The 19,571-nt window shown below is 38.7% G+C and overlaps 1 protein-coding gene across 2 annotated transcripts in view; it reads right to left on the reverse strand.

Annotated features, from left to right (window-relative positions):
• The window catches only part of npr1a (natriuretic peptide receptor 1a), a 134,149-nt gene that overhangs the window by 44,946 nt on the left and 69,632 nt on the right, over positions 1-19,571 (reverse strand). For both annotated transcript variants that reach the window (XM_052135949.1, XM_052135950.1), the window contains exon 5: positions 10,144-10,279. In XM_052135949.1, coding sequence (XP_051991909.1) covers positions 10,144-10,279 — 136 coding nt within the window. The remainder of the gene's footprint in view (positions 1-10,143; positions 10,280-19,571) is intronic.

Below are 19,571 nucleotides of genomic sequence, written 5' to 3' on the forward strand. Positions count from 1 at the left end.
TTCAACATGGTCTCACAGAATGAACATAACTATAACTACATTTTTGCAAACTGTCTTATATGTGCCGTTTTCTACATTACGCAGCAGTTCCCTGGTGAAATGAACACTAGAGGGGCTACAACATCTATATGTTTTATTCACTTCTTTCACACAAATCAAGAGTACAATGGCTGATGACTTTACAAACACTTCATTTCACATTATTATTCACACAGTACTATGTTATGATATCAAAACTATTATACTCTAAGGCATAATTTGAAAAATTATAAATTTGTATTGCAGACTCACCTATACATTTTCACATTTGTTCCAATGTGATTAGCTTCCATGGTTGCTCACCTCATAGAGCATAGGTGGGCAACTATTTTGGTAAAGGGGCCACATCGGGCTGTAAGTATGGGGGGCCACATTGTATTCCTTTTGAGATACAATGTTCTGCATTGATTTGGTTTTTGTATCTTTTAAGCCCAGAAATATTTGTGTACTCAATTTTCTGACATGTATCTGTGACTAATGGGACTATTCTGCAATTGCCTAAAGTATTATATTGCTCTACAAAGATAGATACTTTTCTATCAGGCATTAAAAAACTGAATAAAGGCTGAGTTTATACATTTATTTTACCATCTCTACTTCCCTGTTCAATTTAACATTTCAACAATCTCTACATCAGCGGCCTGTTTTAATAAATATAAAATAGACATTTATAGAACTTTTAATGTTTGTTGCAAAGCGGGCGATTTTACTAGTTTTTTTCTAAAACATTACCCATTTACATGCTAAAAGTGTCATGATGTGTTTCTCTTCGATGTTTTGACTTCCAGCACACAACTGAAAAACACAACTGCATGAATATTCTAAATGTTTACTGCAAGAGTTACATTAACATATAGGTGCGAAGGGACTTCCACATTTCTAAATTGCACAAATACAAAAAACATATACATATTCGTCTCTGGATTGCTTTTGCTCGCATGTCAATGATGCAGAGATCTACTTTTATATTTAATTTAATCACTGAGAAGGTTTACCTGCAAAGTAGCACCAAACATCACAAGCAGCCTCAAGTATGGACAAAAAGTGGCTGTATAGCACTTTTCCTTGAGCAGAATATTGCACTACAGATCGCTAAATTTGTTCAAAGGGGAAAGCGAGAGATAGAAAGCAACCAAAGCACTCGTGTGCATGGTTGCCAGATTGCACAAAATAAGTATAACATTATGCAGAATATTTCCAATTTGCACAAGTATAAATCTCAAACTGCGGGTGTTGCGTCTCTTATCTGGCAACCCTGAGTATGTTAAACGCTTGTGGAGACGCGTTAGGTCCCAATGCAAGTTAACTGAAATATCCAATGAAAAAAAATAAACTATTTTACGATAAATGAGCCACAGGCCACATTAAACCATATGGAGGGCCTGATCCAGCCCGCGGGCCATATGTTGCCCATGTCTGTCATAGAGGCTTGGACTTCAGCGAATGTTATTCTAAATCAGTCAAGCATGCAAGCTGACAAGTGAGACGAGACAAGAGTGTCATAGAAGCGACACGATATGATGTGGTTGCTTCAGAAAATGTGTTTTTTATTTCTCATTTTGTTTTGGACACTATTGGTTAGGCGTAGGCTTTGGTATAGGGAAAGGACGTCTGTTTTGTGTCACTTGTTTTATTTTAGATCACTATTGGTTAGGTTTATATTAAAGTTTTAGGTTAGGGAGGTATGTTTTCCTCATTAAATCATCAGTCTAAAATTCACCTTACAAACCTTGTCTGATTACAACATCATGTCAATCGCTTTTGGTGCTCAATAATAGAGATTTCACTAGCAAACTACTGCCAAACTTCTCAGGAGACCGGGTTGTCCGTTCCATCCCTTCGTTCTTTCTCCTTTGTTCCTTCTTCTCCCTCTCATTTTTATCTCTCCCTAGTAAATCTATTTACTTCCAAACAAGTTTCACTTGGTCTGTCCAAAACAAAAGGTCTTAGGAATCGTAAGTGTTTAGTTATCCACTCTTGCCTTGGTGTTCACCCAAAAATGAATATTATCTTATCATTTACTCACCCTCATGATATCCCAGGTGAGTATGACTTTTTCTTCACCAGAACACATTTGAAGAAAAATAGAAAAGTATCTCAGCTGGTGTCGTATGGATGACATTTATGCTGACTATGTGATTTTTGGAGCTTTAAAAGAGAAATCTCCATTCACTTGCATTTTAAAGACCTACTGAGCTGAAATACGTTTTTTTTTCCCCAAATGTGTTCTGGTGTGCCCCCTTGATCATTAGTTATGACATTGACTACTGTATAACCAATTACCTGAAATCAAACACCAATGTTAAGTTGTTTTACCAGTTTAAGCAATCAAAATTGATCTAGCTAGCTAGACTATGTGTGTGTGAATTAGTTAAAAAGCCTATAGAAATTACTAACAGCATTTTCCTGTTACGCTTCCTGATTGGACAACTTCAGTTGAATCACCAAATTAGTTTGTTCAATCACATGCACTGCACAAATTCAAGCTGGCTGTGCCCAAATTTGTTTATTTAAAAAAATATATTTTTACATTTAGAAACTATAGGCAGCTTATATGCTGCTAGCACTTCGCCCCGCTCCTCTCGTAAAACCTCTCACATGATGCAGACCACAACCATACACTGCAGAAAATGTCATTTAAAAACTTAACTTAATCACTGCTACAATAACAAAATGATTTTTAGGGGTAAGAGCAGGTAGAAACAGATCCTTAAGGTAACAATTGCAGGCTATTACTTTTACACTGTATGAGCATCAATGATTCCACACAACTTCTCCCGGCAGGAAGAAATTGATCAGGAGCTTGCACTTCAGGTTAAAATTTCATAGCGTTAACCTGCTATAAGTCACTTTTGATTGTCTTTGTTTGATGTCTTTGCCTTAATTTAAAGTCCACACCAGACCCCTGGTTCCCGCTCCTAAACTCGCATCAAAGATTTCCGCCAGGCAGCCAGTCATATGCAGCAAAATACTGATGAGGCATGTTGACACACACACACACACACACACACACACACACACACACACACACACACACACACACACACACACACACACACGTAGTGTTTCCATGTTTTATGGGGACTTTCCATAGACATAATGGTTTTTATACTGTACAAACTTTATATTCTATCCCCTAAACCTAACCCTAACCCTACCCCTAAACCTAACCCTCACAGAAAACATTCTGCATTTTTACATTTTCAAAAAACATAAATTAGTATGATTTATAAGCTGTTTTCCTCATGGGGACCGACAAAATGTCCCCACAAGGTCAAAAATTTCGGGTTTTACTATCCTTATGGGGACATTTGGTCCCCACAAAGTGATAAATACACGCTCACACATACACACACACACACACACACACACACACACACACACAAATGCACAATAAAAAATTGAGATGTGTGAGTTGCCCAAGTGGATAAAACACCTGCAATGTAAGTGGATGGCGAAAGCTGAAGAAAAATAAAGGGAACCAAACAATGCAGAAAATGCAAGAAGATGGAGCCATGATGGAACCATGATATCAAATTATGGAACATGGAGTGTGAACATGAAATGGGGAGATGAGGTTGACAGGTCTGTGTCAGAGGAAGAGGCAAAAAGGGTGTCACGGAAAGCAGCGTGAGAGGAAGCATGAATGAGAGGGGGAGGAAACGGAGAGTGAAATAAAAACAGTGCAGTTCAGTCTGGGTGGGTTGAGGAGCGTAGTCTGCAGATGACAGGCTCTGAGGGGGGCGCAGATGTTTCTGGACAAAAAAAAACGAAACAAAAAAACAGATGCCCTTATCTGTTGTTATGAACAGATATTGTACACCTGCATGAATACACATCAGATGATGAAGGACAGAAATAATGAAATGTGAAAAAGAGAAAAGCATGGATTGGATGAGAGGGAATAGGTGATGAAAAATGTTAGTTAGAAAGGGAGATGAGAGGGCAGTACAAACTTGTCTCAGCTCACCTTATTTGCATGTAGAATGGTAAGAAATGTTTGGTACAAAATTCTACAATCTGTGCCTATCCCAAAGGAAAATTGTATTTCCCAGTGGCTGCACTGTCAGAGCTCAGGAGAGTTAATGGATTTGTCAGTTGGTGTCATTTAAAGTTGAAGTGTGCAATTTTTGTGACACAAGTGTCATCAATGGAATGGCAAAAATAATAACTTTTCTAAACAGAAATAGACAGTCTGAACGTCATTGGTTGAGCTGGTTGGGATGTTTTACACTTTCGTTGTAACGGAACTCTAATAGCTTACTTCTCTGCATTTTAAGCTGGTATAGGAGAAATGATTTGAACATAGAAAAATTCCATACATGAGCTTTAAGTATCAACTTTTTCTCACTTGTTTCTCAAAACCTTTTTTGATGTGAGACTGTTGACTGAAGAGTAGAATGAATGGTCACCTAAAAAATGTGCTTCATGTTGTAACTAAATTAACTGGTTTGATTCAAGTAAAAAAATATATTTCCCATCACTGAATCAACCTGACTTCATTAGGTAACACCAACAAAACACATTTTGAGGGTTAGATCAGGTAGAAATACTGTAGTTCCTCAAGCACCATAAATAAAAACAACAGAGCCTAGTGAGTAAATCTTGACAAAACCTTTCAGCTTTGAAACCTGTGTTAGCAAAGACTGTTCTATAAAATGTTATCAGAAGATGTTTTCACATCCACAAAGTCTGACAAAGTACCCTCATGAGTAATCTTTTTGTTCAGTCCATGCACTTTGACACCTCTCAATGCTTGTCCAACACTAAATATAAGCCCTAATAAATGCCACAGAGGCAGACCGCACTTGTTTTGTGTTTAGCTGTGCCTTGCAGGAGTTATTGGGCTGTTGTGTTGGTTTGGTCGATGAATGGATATGTGGGGAAAGAAGCCTGGCCGATTGAATTTGTCTGAGGAAAATATTGCGAGATTGGATTTATGCACAGCAGGTCATCGGTGGGAGAGAGAGAGAAGATAATGGGTATATCAGATAAGTGCAAGGGTGAAGAGAGAGCTGGAGAAGAAAGGCGAGGGGCGTGAAGAGACAGGAGTATTGAAACAGGAGAGACAGAATGAACAGGCAATTTGAAGAGCTTGACGGTATTTGCGTTTAAATTGGGGACATATTGAGTCCAAACTGAAAGCAGTGGGAGGATCGCTTGATCATAAACTATTTAACAAGGATTCTGACATTATACAATTATGAGATTATTCTGTGAAGTTCTAAATATCTCTCATATCAGTGATTAAGAGTGATTAAGAGAATATTTAACGGTGCCAGAAGAACACAATGTTTCTAGGAAAGAGAGAGTGGTTCTTATTATATCAGTTGTACTAATAAATTAGTTCACAAAAAAGGGAAATGTGTGAAATACTCGATTAAGATTTAGAATCAGTACTGATGCAAAATTCAGCATCTGCCTTGAATACAAATATATTTTGTTCAGTTTCTTTCTCTTTTTTCTTTCTTTTGTTAATTAGCTATTTCTTTCATTTGTTCATTCATTAGTTCATTTGTTCGATTTTTGGTTTGTTCTTGTTTTATGATTAGTTATTTTCTTTCAACTTTTCTGTCTTTCTTTTGAATCTTTCTTTCATTTGTTAGGTCTTTGATGCAAGTGGCTAGAGACATTACTATATTTTATACTTTTGCTTGATATTATACAAGCATATTCATGTATCCACACTACTCAACTATAATCAGAATATAATCATATACTTCACATTCATGAAACCAGCTTATATGGCATTATCATTGTATTAAGACTCCATGTATTCCTTGTATGTCCATCCTTGTATTCATGTGTTTTATACATGTTACCAGGCACAAGCCCTATACAGTATGTTCAATGTGTGTGTGTTAGAAGATTACTTCATGCTCGTTCTCTATCCTTGTAAATGGTTTGTTAAATAGTTTGTGCTTTCTGTGCCCAACATTCCCGTGAGAAACTGGAGTGCTGTTTGGGACAAAGTATATACATTTTGGACTCAATAGTATATGAACTTGTTGCCTTTTTGACCTGATGAGGTTTCAGAGCTGAATTCAGAGAGCTTGGTGCCATTTTTATAGATGTTATTGTTTTTAAGCAATATGCAGAAGGGAGTCTTGCACATACAGGATAAGACACACTTGTGTTAGTGCTGTTGAGATCATGATGTTTATGATCTCAGCATGCAAGGCCACTTAACCAGCCTTTGCACTTCAATGGGTCATAACAATGTGACCTGACACCTTGGCGTTATCAGCACCAATTGTGCAGGACGCGCTGTACCAAGAAAGGAAGTCTTTCTTGGCACAACCTCTAGAAGATATAAAGACTTTAATTTAAAGTTTTGTTTTTAGACTAACAGCTAAGCTCTCTGGCTCCCCGCATCTGAGGCCTCCAGCTTTGAGGCCTCATCTTACTATCGGTGCTTTAACTTCTTTCATTTAATTACTTAGTTCATTAAACAAAGACAAGACATAGTATTGTTAGATTCATTTCAGGACTTATATCTACTTAACATTAAAGAACCAAATGTATAAATTCTTTATTATTACATTTATTCTCATTAATTCATATTTTATTCATTTTACAAATTTATGTACAAATAAAATTGTTATTCCTTAAACAAATCATCTGATTTATTGAAGTCATTTTCCATCTGTTGGATCACACTGCAGTCTTTTTGTTTGGGTGTTCTTTTGTTTGATCATTAGTTTGATCTTTGTCTTGCTTTCTTTCATTTGTTTGTTCAGTCTTTGTTTGTTTCTATAGTTTGATAGTTTCTTTGCTTTGTTCATTCTTTCATTTGTTAGGTCTTTTTGTTTTTGATTGGGTGTTCTTTCATTTGTTCAATTGTTTGATCTTTGTATTTCTTTCATTTGTTTGTTCTTTCTCCATTTATTTCTGTCTCCTAGATAATATTTGTTCGTTAGGTTACATTCATAACCCAGGTTATCTGATAACAGAAGTGAGGTATTTCAACTCACTGCCCTACTTGCATATTGTTATGGTGAATAGATATGCTGAGAATAGCACAGCAGCGAGCTGCAGCAGTCTATATACTGGGGAGGCGAAACTCCCTGATCACTACAGCGATTGGACATTCTGTAAGACGTTGTCAATTGGTGCTTCCTCAATCGGTCACACCTGAGGCATTGAGATACCTCACTTCTGTTTTCCGAGAACCAGGGTTACGCAAGTAACCTAACGATATGGGCCTAATTATGATTAATTCATTTAATTAAATGGCATATTATATAAAAAATCTATTAAAAATGTCAAATGGATAAAAACTATTTAATTGATTGACAGCACTAGTTATGTTTTTTCCTTTGTTATTTTGTGTGATTATTAGTTTGTTCTTTGCCTTGCTTTCTTTCGTTTGATCATTCTTTTGTTTCGTTATTTCCTACTTTTGTTTCTTTGTTAGTTCTCTTGTTTGATCATTGTTTTGATCCTTTCTTTCTTTCACTCACACAAAAACACACACACTCAAGTTAAACTCATTAAACTTGCAGTACAATTTCCACTTATAAGGATCCATTCTGAGCAACAGTTTACAGCTAAAGTTCACTGAAACATACTGTATTGTGATTGGAGTGTGACTTGATTGTGGGTGTTGGATTGTCAATTGGCAGTGTGTGCTCTACTTTGAATGGTGCTGGGTGGACGCTTGAGGGGATATTGAGCGCAGACTGTTAAGCAAACCTTACACTAACAAGGACAGGCAGACAAAGGAATAAAGAGAGTGTGGAAGATGATAAACAAAACCCACTTTAATTAGAGGAATGACAGAGAAGCATTTTTTCCTCCCATTAGTGCCCTGTTTCTTTCTGAAACAAACTTACAGTAAGCTTGCCCAGCGATCTCATTTTGGAGATCTAAAGCTACTTTTTATGTATAAAACCTGCAGCATCAGAAAATCTCCAAATCAGAAGTGGACCTACTAATAAGCCACATGATGATCAAAGTGACCACAATTAATTTACATGCTGAACACATCTCTTAAAAGAAAAGTTTCTAATTAGAATAAAAAAGGTTTTACAGTCTGATGCAATAACAAACTTTTTAAGTTCCACAAATAACTTTTTATTAGAATGTAAGAAAATCATCTATGGACTGGTGATTTAAAGAACACGGGAGGGTTTTGCATTTTCTCTAGTAATGGATAAAACCTAGAACCAATATGCTGATTCAAAGAACTTATGAAAGGGATAATGTACAGTTAGTTTTCTTTAACCACAAAATAAACCATGACAGGGTAACATCACAAAAAAATTAACACATGGACATACTGATCTGAGTTAAAATAATTTTATTATGTGTAAAGAAAGTGACAGCGAAGTGTCCAGGAACACTGAACTCAAACTCTGTTTCACATCAAACTATTAGCATTATTTATTTATTTTGCAATAATGATCGTCTAACTGTACATTATCACACTTATTACACAGCTATTTAGCAAATAAATATATGGTCATTACACCAGTATCGAATGTGTGAACCCAACTTTTCATAAAGCCTGAAATATCTTGTGATGTTTTGATGTGTTTGGATGGCGCTATCACGTACGAGTGATGCTGAATACGAAAATAGGGACAAAAACATTACGTTTGTACAGTCAGCCAGTTGTTATCGCAAAATAAACCTCAGCAGGGTAATTAGGACTTTTATCATGTATCAACATGAAATTTATCTTGTATCAACCAGAAAGTGTTTATTTAAGCACATTATATCTCACGAGCAAGAGTGCGATATGGCCCTAAATCATCACTGCTGTGATTCCGCTGCAGGCCGAGTGCCATACTTAATCACAGCAGTGCTGACTTAATATTGCAGTTCAATGAACAAGTACATTTTTAAAAACTAGGAAAAAATTAGTATGTTCATAAAAACGCATTTGAGCATGGAACTACGTTCTTACGCGACGGATCAGAATCTGCCGTTACTGGTTCAAAACTAATGATGCGTCCAAGCCTTCATTAGTAATTAAAAAAATTTCACTTCAGAAATAGTATCACAGCTTGTGCTGTTTCTAGCAAGTAGTTGGATAAAAAGGATGGATGAGTGTGTGTGTGTGTGTGAGAGAGGGAGAGAGCGATAGACGGAGTGTGTGCGATCAGCTGTTGCCACTCCCAAGCAGAGATACTGGCAGCTTTCTGAAGATCAGCTTTCTCAGTGGAAAAATATCCGTCCATGTGGGGGTAATTCTCCCTAATTCACGGTAGCCGGTGCGCAAGAGTTGATCACTATAGAAACCATTTTAAACAGCACGTCTTCTCCATTGTGGAAAGTCCGGTAAGAGGTAACCTTGAGTTTGTGTAATTAATCAGTCTGTTGTGTCTCTCAGCTGTGATGAGCCTTAATGCTGAAGTTGTTTAAAGCCGTTTAAATTTGTTTCCTAGCTTTAGTAGTGTAGTAGTAGTAATACCAGCGATTTTCTTTTGCCACCACCTGCTGACTAAGATATGTAATGTCAGAAAAAAAATACATCTAAAAGAGACACACATACAGTAGCTCTTAACACATATGCATGGAACGTCTCTCATCCAATCAGATTTGAGCACCGGAACTAACTGTTGCACAACCGGCTGACTGTACACTATCCATCTTATTACACGGCTACTAACCAAATAAATCAATGAAAATATTGATTTGCGTTGAGCTTGTTTATTTGGTGAAAATGACCATGCTCATAATCATGGATAATGCTCATAATTATCCAGCTTATTACAAGACCACTTGCCAAATAAATAAATGCACAAGAAAAACTTATTTGAGTTGAAATTGTTTTATTAGCTTACTTGTAGAGAATGCACAGTGATACGAGAGGCAGGAAAAATGAAATAAAAAGATGAATGGTCTGATAAGTTGATGTGCGGTTGTTACGCTAGATTGCGCCATTGACCAATCAGAATAAAGTATAGCCGTGTAATAAGTCGATATAATTGTCAGTACAGTACTACATGAATTACTGTATGAATGATCAGCAAAAAACTCCAAGGATAACCAAGACTTGAAACAAGATCAGAAGATAACCAAGGCTTCATGAATCCGAAAATATGTGCTGCTTTGTGGTGTGAAAGGACCTTTTGGGTCATTTTAAGCAGGACTGACCATAGTAAGTGCGATTCCACATCCTCTTAGTGACCATGTCCCCTGGAGGCCGTACACCCGAATGATCCATAGTCTCGTTTAGGGCATGAGAATACAGCATGACCCCATCGTGGAATGCTCCGGAAATCAGATTCATCTGGAAACAAGAAGTGCACAGATTATTAGAACATACTAGTATGAAAACCCCTTTTATTACATTACTAGCTCTCTTGATCCCATATTGACAGTATTTAAGAAAACTTGACATCATAGCAATGGTGTAATTTGATGACCAGCATGAGTTGCATGCAAGGAAACATTAATGTAATTGCTGGAACTGAAAAATAACTTTAAAAAATTTAAAAATACTGAGAACTGGAGTTGCTAGTGGTGTTTACTATGACAAGGATTACTATTGCTCATACTTAGGATTAGGGATATGATTTATCCTAAGTAGCCTAAGTTAAGCTCAATCGACAACATTTGTGACATAATATTAATTGCCACACAATGTATTGATTTCCACTTGTCCCTCCTTTCTTTGAGGCACTTACAATGTAAGTGAATGGGGCCAATCTGTAAACGTTAAAATACTCACAGTTTGTAATGTATAACCACAAGATGTAAACAATGCACACATGACTAAAATCGCTTGCTAACCTTTTCTGTGGAAAGTTTCAATTTTACAACTTTTACAAACAAGACATTTTACAAAATGTCATAAATATTAAAACACTAAAAATGGTTGTAAAACAATGACATAAAGAACTTTACAGCTCAAATAATACACAAGTTAAATGGATGACTTATTATTAAACATGAATGACTGGGTAAGTGAACAGTAATGCAGCTGTTAATCTGAAATCCTGGGCCTTCGGCTGTGATGTGTGCTTTGAAATCCGGGGGGCGAGTACAATGGCTCACATCTCGGTGGCGGTGCGATTTACCACTTCTTCATCATGTAAATGCAGGGAAACGGGACAGACACGAGCCTCTTAAATAGAAGCTAGAGAAGAGTGATAATTCGGCATTTAATGAGGGCAGTTACAAGTGACAGGTGACCGTTATTGTTCCCCTCCTTTCTCTCTCATGCCCTCTACAGTCGGCAGCCTGGGCTCTTCATTTCTGGCCACAATAGTGGCACTGAAGTGAGGGGAGGTGGTCAGTCAGAGACCAGTGCCACTTGTCTTTTCAAAGCAATCAGACTTACTATATTTCATCTGGTGGATGAAGAAAAGCACAGAAAAGAAAATCCCACAGAATATAATAGAGATATGGGGGTTGGCTATTTTGACTTGGGTCCATAGCAACCACATAGCAACATCCTAATGACCACTCAGAACACGTATTAACTGCATATCAATGCCCTGGAAACCACCCATAACACCCTAGCATCGTGGCACTGACTTGTGTAGTGCCATAATAAGAAAATTATGTTTTTAAAATATATTTATATACATTTTTTTGCAGAAGTCAAGTCAAGTGGTTTTAATTGTCGTTTCAACCATATACAGTTAGTACAGTACACAGCGAAACGAGACAACGTTCCTCCAGGACCATGGTACTACATAAAAACAACATCGGACAAACACAGGACCACATGAGACTACACAACTAAATAAAATACCTATATATATATATATATATATATATATACCTATATACCTATATATAGTGCACGTGCAAACATGTGCAAAAAGTACGGGACAGTACAAGAAATGTCTGACAATGAACAGGACAATAAGCACAGTGAGAGACAGTGCAGCGCTGACCAGTACACAGTAGTGCAAAAAGATGACAGTTTATAAAAACGTAAACATAACGTACTATGAGATAGTGTTCTATGCACATAGCAGTTATTGAGGTAGCAGACAGTTATAAAGTGACAGTAATTAAAGTGCAACTCAGGTCACGTGTGTGTGTGTGTGTGTGTGTGTGTGTGTGTGTGTGTGTGTGTGTGTGTGTGTGTGTGTGTGTGTGTGTGTGTGTGTGTGTGTGTGTGTGTGTCAAACCAGTCTCTGAGTATTGAGGAGTCTGATGGCTTGGGGAAGAAGCTGTTACACAGTCTGGCCGTGAGGGCCAGAATGCTCGGTACCTCTTGCCAGGCGGGAGGAGGATAAAGAGTTTGTGTGAGGGGTGTGTGGGGTCGTCCACAATGCTGGTTGCTTTGCGGATACAGTGTTTTTTGTAAATGTCTTTGATGGAGGGAAGAGAGACCCCTATGATCTTCTCAGCTGTCCTCACTATCCTCTGCAGGGCTTTGCGGTCCGAAACGGTGCAAGTCCCAAACCAGGCAGTGATGCAGCTGATCAGGATGCTCTCAATAGTCCCTCTATAGAATGTAGTGAGGATGGGGGGGTGGAAGATGTGCTTTTCTCAGTCTTCGAAGAAAGTATAGATGCTGCTGGGCTTTCTTGGTGATAGAGCTGGTGTTGAGGGACCAGGTGAGGTTCTCCGCCAGGTGAACACCAAGAAGGTAGAAAGTATGAAAGTATGAAAAGAGTGTGAAAAATGGGATTACGGCATGACTGTCTTCTCTGACACGAACTGGAGTTCTTGCGAACATATTCGAGCACAAACACACACACACACACCCAAGAAAACTAAACAACCAAGGACAGTAAATTACATAATACCAGGCTTTATTACCCCTAAATGACATTTCTGAATGATAACAACCACACTACATGTGTGAGAAACTTGTGAGAGACAACCAAGCTGGTTTTTTCTTGCAGTTTCCCAGTAATCTTTGGGGAGAGTGTTTTCACTGGGCAAACATGTACATATATCAGCTCCTGTAAGTATGTGAACATGAAACTCAGGAAATTTTGACAGACATGTGATTATTCAAATTGTGGGTGCTGTCTGTGTCCACTGCACTGCCATTTATCACCCCCCTATTTGTTTGAATAAGAGTGTATGAGCTGCAATGTGTGGCTATTTACCCATGTGGATTTAGGAAACCGAGGAGCTAGCCCTAAATTATCTGGACATATAAGGCAGCAAAATATGTTGCAGCTGTAACACGAGATGTTTTTAAGTTCAGCCTCCATCGGGGGCCTGGGTAGCTCAGCAAGTAAAGACGCTGACTACGAGCCCTTGAGTCACGAGTTCGAAACAAGGGCGTGCTGACTGACTCCAGCCAGGTCTTCTAAGCAACCAAATTGGCCCGGTTGCTAGGGAGGCTAGAGTCACATGGGGTAACCTCCTCGTGGTCACTATAATGTGTGGTTCTTACTCTCGTTGAGGCATGTGGTGAGTTGTGTGTGAATGCCACAGAGAATAGCGTGAAGCATTCACACGTGCTAGGTCTCTGTGGTAACGCACTCAACCAGCCACATGATAAGATGCATGGATTGAAGGAGGCAACTGAGATTCGTCCTCCGCCACCCAGATCGAGGTGAGTCACTACGCCACCACGAGGACTTAGAGCGCATTGGGAATTGGGCATTCCAAATTGGCGAGAAAAAAAAAGTATGTTCAGCCTCCATCAGATTATTATATTAAAACTAGCCATGGTGGTGTAAGTAGATCAATGATTAATTTTACTTAAATGCTCTATATTTAGAAGCCTACATACAAATAGTCCTGACGACCACTGCCTTTTCCACGTGCATCTAAAGAGCCATATTACTGACATTTAAGAAGGATGCAATTAATGCACAAAATGACATGACACAAATGGTCAATATTTCTAATGTTCGCTAGCTACTAATGTCTTATGAATGGTCATTCTTCATTTATATTGCATGCACTTTCCTTGCACAATTTCGCCAACCACTTACGCCTAATATTTGCTTGAAAATACAAACACTTTATGGCCATGGCCATTGATTTTTTGTCTATGACCTATAGCATAAAACTCCTCCAAAAATATAGCCCTATACTGAGATCAAATGGAGACTTTTGTCAGCATGAAACAGCATGTGCACCCCATTTTACTTCCATAACATAACACATTTCTGTGAAGCGATAACGAGAGAAAAATTGTAGTGTGGGACTTAATTTTATCAATTGGTAATTGATTGGACCAGGAAAAGTGGGCGTGACCTAAATGCAAGTTGAGATAGAGGGAATGCTTCTTTTTCAAAGCAATTATTATTGTACCCTTTATTACATTAGTGTTAACTGGTATTCAATTACTGCATGACTAATTGGCAAGATTTTAGAAAGGCTGCAATAGCTACACTGTTAGCAATTTCTGTAAACTATGCAATATTTTTTCTTATATAAACTGTATTTTACTGTTGAGCCGTTACACAGAATGTTACTGTATTTTCAGTTGCAATGTGGGAAAATATCCTCTCAGCACCATTGAAAAACTGTATTTTCAATTTACTGTAAATACAAAAACAGTTAAAAACAATTAGCGTGAACGCTGACCAATGGCAGAATGTCTTTTTTCCACTCAGAGAATGAAAAAGCACCTCAGAGAAAGGAACCTCAGAGCTGCAAATGTATGTAGAATATATTTTTTTCTTCACTGTGTTAATGTAAAACATTATTCATAACCCTAACAAATATTTTATTTCATAATTTTGTATTTAATTTTGAAGGAAAGCTGTCGCTTCACGACATGTAGAGGCTGTTTTTGGCAAACCGTTGTGAAGTATCAACAGCAAGGTCTCTGTCTTGGTTCTGACCACGTTCGGAGCAGCACGTTTGAAACGCGTGAGTTACCCCTCATTTAAAACATGTATATTAATGTACAGCATGTATATGAGTCTTATTGCTAAAACTCATCTGCAATGTTCATCTGAAAACACTGTGACGTGTCTCTGGAGACTTCTGAAGTGTTTATTAATCATGAAGGGGCATAAAAACTTGGCAAACTTCAGGTTTTCATATACTTTGCCATAATGTCCGTTCACGTTCAAAAATCTCTAGGCACTTCGGTCACACATGTACCACAAACACAGAAAGCACTCAAAACATTAAACTGATCTGAATGACATGATCTGAATACCAGAATCAGTGTGGAATGCTGTACATTTATGTCGCCTACATTTCTAGCCTTTGTGAACACCTAAAATGGCACATTTGCGATGGGACAAAAATTGAAAGAATAAGAGTGAAATGAAAGTGACTAACATTCTGCATCTGTTATTTTAATCCCATGAGACTTTCTTCAGTGGAACACTGAAGTGTTATGCAGAACATTTGTCTCAGTCACCATTCACTTTCATTGCATTTTTCAGTAAAATGAAATTGAATGGTGACTGAGGCTGTCAGTTTTTATGATAAAAACTGTTCATTAATTTAAAAAAAATACAATAAAATTAAAGTCTTATTTGATGTTTAATATATTGCAAGTTTGAACAAAATATAAAAATCTATTTATGATAAATCTGGCCTTCATTACAGGTTCAGTAAGTTTCAGCCAGCAATTCTATTAAAGGAATAATTCACCACAAAGTAAAAATTGTCATGATTTACTCACCTTCATGTAATTCCAAACCCGTATGATTTTATTTCTAACACAAAAAGATATCTTGGAGGCCCTCGTTATAGTACTGCCGTAGTGGTAGATTCACTTTCAAACTTCAAAAAGGATGCAAAATTATCATAAAATTAGTCCAATCATCTTGTGTGTCATATTCAAAGTCTTCAATTTCATGTTCCTTCAGAAAAAAACGTTATGCATTCAAAAGATTGGAAATATGACACACAAGGTGCATGGACTACTTCTATGATACTTTTGTGGTCTTTTCGGAAAGGAGAGTATGTTGTGCTGGGTTAAACACATTTTATATATCTATTTTAAATGTATATAATTATAAGTTAAAAGAGCTGTATGAAAGAATGTTTTTAAGTTAATGATTACTTTTGTACAAGATAAAAATGAATCAACCTTGCACAAGGTAAAAATTTTATTGTAAGGATTGTAATGTCTTTCATTATTGAACAATTGAAAAAATGAATTTACACTGTGTTTTCATTATTGTTCATCATTTTTGAAATACAGTAATTTTATAATTTGTACATATAGTTTTACAGTACATAGCTGGAGAACATGACCAGCCAATTAGAGTACATTTTACAGTATATTTATTGTATTACAGTACATTACTGGAGAAAAGACCATACCATTACTGTACATTTACCAGTAAAAATTATATTATACTGTAAATTAATTTACAGTAAGATGAATTGTACTGTAAATATCAATACTACATTGTTACTGTAATTTCAAATACCAGTAAATTACTGGCAAACTGCTTCCAGTATGTTACTGTAATTTCTACAGGTGTACAACAGAAGCCTGAAAAAAATCCCTCAATAGTATAATGCCGATAAGGAAAGTTATTTATGAGGAAGAGCAAGTAATTTCATTTCGATGAGAGATGACAAAGAACCCTTTTTCTGAATAATAAAAATTTGAACATTTATTAAGAATGTAAACAGTCAATTTTGATTTCACGTTGACTTTATGGCCACGTTCACACAGCCACTATCTGGGATTGACAACAGCACAGTTTACAGTAGCTGCTTGTATACTGTCGTCTGTATGAACAAACAACTGAAGTCAAGCCCGTATTTTAACAACTGTAACCATAGTGACACGTTGTGGAAATTTACGGTTGTCAGTTTGGTTATAGAACGTGGATTTCACTCTCATAAATAACCAAATTGTGTGGGAACGGAACCACATTTGGCACTCAAATACAGGACTGACAACATTATTCTTCTACTGTGTGAAAATAGACAAAGTGTCCTGCTTTTTCAGATTTTTCACTCTTAAACTAAGGCAATAATTGTCTCACCTGGGTCTGTGTTTATTTTTCAACCTACTCTGGTTTCTAAGAAAACAACCTCTGAGTAATCAATTTTTCCTCTGGGATGATTCAAATGTCCAGCGCATCTATTAATGCCTGATGATAAATAACTAATCTGGCTAAATTTAGGCAAGGAAGAGCTGCATTTTCAGCCAAACACAAGCCATCTGTCCACCTCTCCAACCATCCACTCAACCAAAGCAATAATGGTCAAACGATTTGTAGCCTACAGTAAGGGGGATCTGGACAGCATCCCAGAGATTTTGATTCATTTAAATAATATAATCTAGTCAAATTAAGTACAGTAACTGGCCCTACCAAAATGAATGTCACCATGAGCTACAGCAATTCAGCCAGTGACATGAAGAGAAGTCCACGGCACAAAGCTAGATGGTTCTTGGAGCTTTCCTAAAATGTAATGAAGCAGAGGGAAAAATGCTCCAAAAAGCGAAAAGAGGCAGAGGGATGTACAAAAGTGTGGTTGTCATAACAACTACAGACAGTGCGTGGATTCATCAACACAGAACATCTGTGGGTGACGGAGGATAAGGAGATAGCGGAACAGGAAAAGAGAATGCGGGAGTCCTAAGAGAAAACGAACAGCATAGAATGTGGAATTAAATGCAAATTCTTGGTACAAGGGTTAACCAAGAGAGAGAGTGGGAGAGAGACTACATGTAATCCAGATGGAAAAAACTAAACCTGCAACAGATTGACAGCTCTTAAGACAGTGATGCAAGACACTGTAGGAGACAAATAAAATACTGAGAGAAATATTCAGACAGACAGAGATACAGAAAAAAAGAGCATTTAGCCAGCAAATGTAACTGCAAGATACAAAAGAAAATTCAAACACAAAACAACAACACCACAGTAAAAACCTGAAGCAAAAAGCATGCTGAGTAACAAAGACTAAGAGGCTGATATACATTATATTAAAAACTAGATGTAAAAAATTTAAAAATAAAAGCTCACCCAAAGATTCTTTATATTCTGGTCCCAAGATATGGCTTGGGTCCCCTCTTCCATATAAGTCTATGGTTAAAAAAAAAAACATCGGCCTTCACGATCCAGTGGGAAAGCCTCTGTTTAGAGACAGCGTTCCCTTTCCAATGTCCACCAAAGCAGACAAAGAGCTGTTTAGAGAGCCTAAAGCTCTGTCTGCGATCCAAGTAGGTGCGCAAAGCATACACTGGACACAGCAACGACAGGGCTCGGTCTGCCTCCTCCCAGGGCAGTGCTTGCAGGTTCACCACCTGATCCCTGAAGGGGGTCGTGGGAACCTTGGGCACATAGCCCGGCCAGGGTCTCAGGATCATGTGAGAATCTGCCGGACCGAACTCCAGGCAAGAGTCACCGACAGAGAACACTTGCAGGTCCCCATCATTAAGGAGAGGGCTTTCAGCTCGACTGAATCTAGCAGCTCAAATGGGGCTCTCTGAAGGCCAAGAGGACCACAGAGAGATCCCATGATGGGAAGAGGCATGGCCTGGGTGAATTTAGTCTCCGGGTGCCTTTGAGGAACCTGATGATCAGGTCGTGTTTCCCTAGGGACTTACCATCCACTGTGTCATGGTGTGCTGCTATAAGGGCTATGTATACCTTTAAGGTGGTGGGGAACAGCCACCCCTCCAGCCTCTCCTGCAGGATGAAAAGCACTGACCCGACTGCGCATCTCTGGGGGTCTTTGGGTCGGGAAAAACACCAATTCGTGAACAAACAGCACTTCAGGGCATAAAGCTGCCTGGTAGAGGGAGCTGTAGCTTGAGTGATCATGTCTACAACTGCTGGTGGTAGGCCACTTAGATCTTCCGCGTCCCATCCAAGGGCCAGACGTGGAGGTTCCAGAGGTCTGGGTGCAGGTGCCAGATTGTGACCCGTCCCTGAGAAAGAAGGTCATCCCTCCGAGAAATCTTCCAGGGAGGTGCTGTTGCGAGGAGCGTGAGGTCTGAGAATCAAGTCTGGGTGGGCCAGTATGAGGCCACGAGGGTAACTTATTCCTCATCCTCCCTGACTTTGCACAGGGTCTGAGCAAGAAGGCTCATTGGGTGGAATGCATATTTGCGTGGCCCCCGGGGCCAGCTGTGTGCCAGTGTCTTTCCCAAGGGTGGCTCCCGACAAGGAATACCAGATTGGGCAGTGGGAGGATTTCCGGGAAGCGAACAGGTCTACCTGTGCTTTGCCAAATCGACTCAAAATCAGCTGGACCACCTGGGGGTGGAGTCTCCACTCCACCCCCAAGCCACTTTGAGGATGCCTGGGATATACCTCATCCGCTGCTGACTCTAGAGGAGGATATGGCGGACGAGTTGCGACATGCGACGAGAGTGTACGCCACCTTGGCGATTTATATATGCTACTGTCGAGTGTTGTCGGACTGGACTAACAGATTCTTGCCCTGGATCAACGGCAATAGCCTCCGCAGGGCGAGTAGTACAGCCATCATCTCTAGGCAGTTGATGTGCCAACCCAGTCACGGTCCTGACCAGGAACTGGCGGCTACGTGCCAGTTGCACATGGCACCCCTGCCCAGTTTGGAGGCGTCTGTCCGTAGAAACACAAGGTCTGTCCAAGGGCTGATTAAAGTGGTGGAAGAGGGGCGTGATAGCTAAGCGAAGTGTGCCGTGGTGCCGTGCCCATCTCGGGACTCGAGACTGAAACTAGTGCTGAAGC

The sequence above is a fragment of the Xyrauchen texanus genome, chromosome 10, assembly GCF_025860055.1.
Source record: "Xyrauchen texanus isolate HMW12.3.18 chromosome 10, RBS_HiC_50CHRs, whole genome shotgun sequence".
NCBI lineage: Eukaryota > Metazoa > Chordata > Actinopteri > Cypriniformes > Catostomidae > Xyrauchen > Xyrauchen texanus.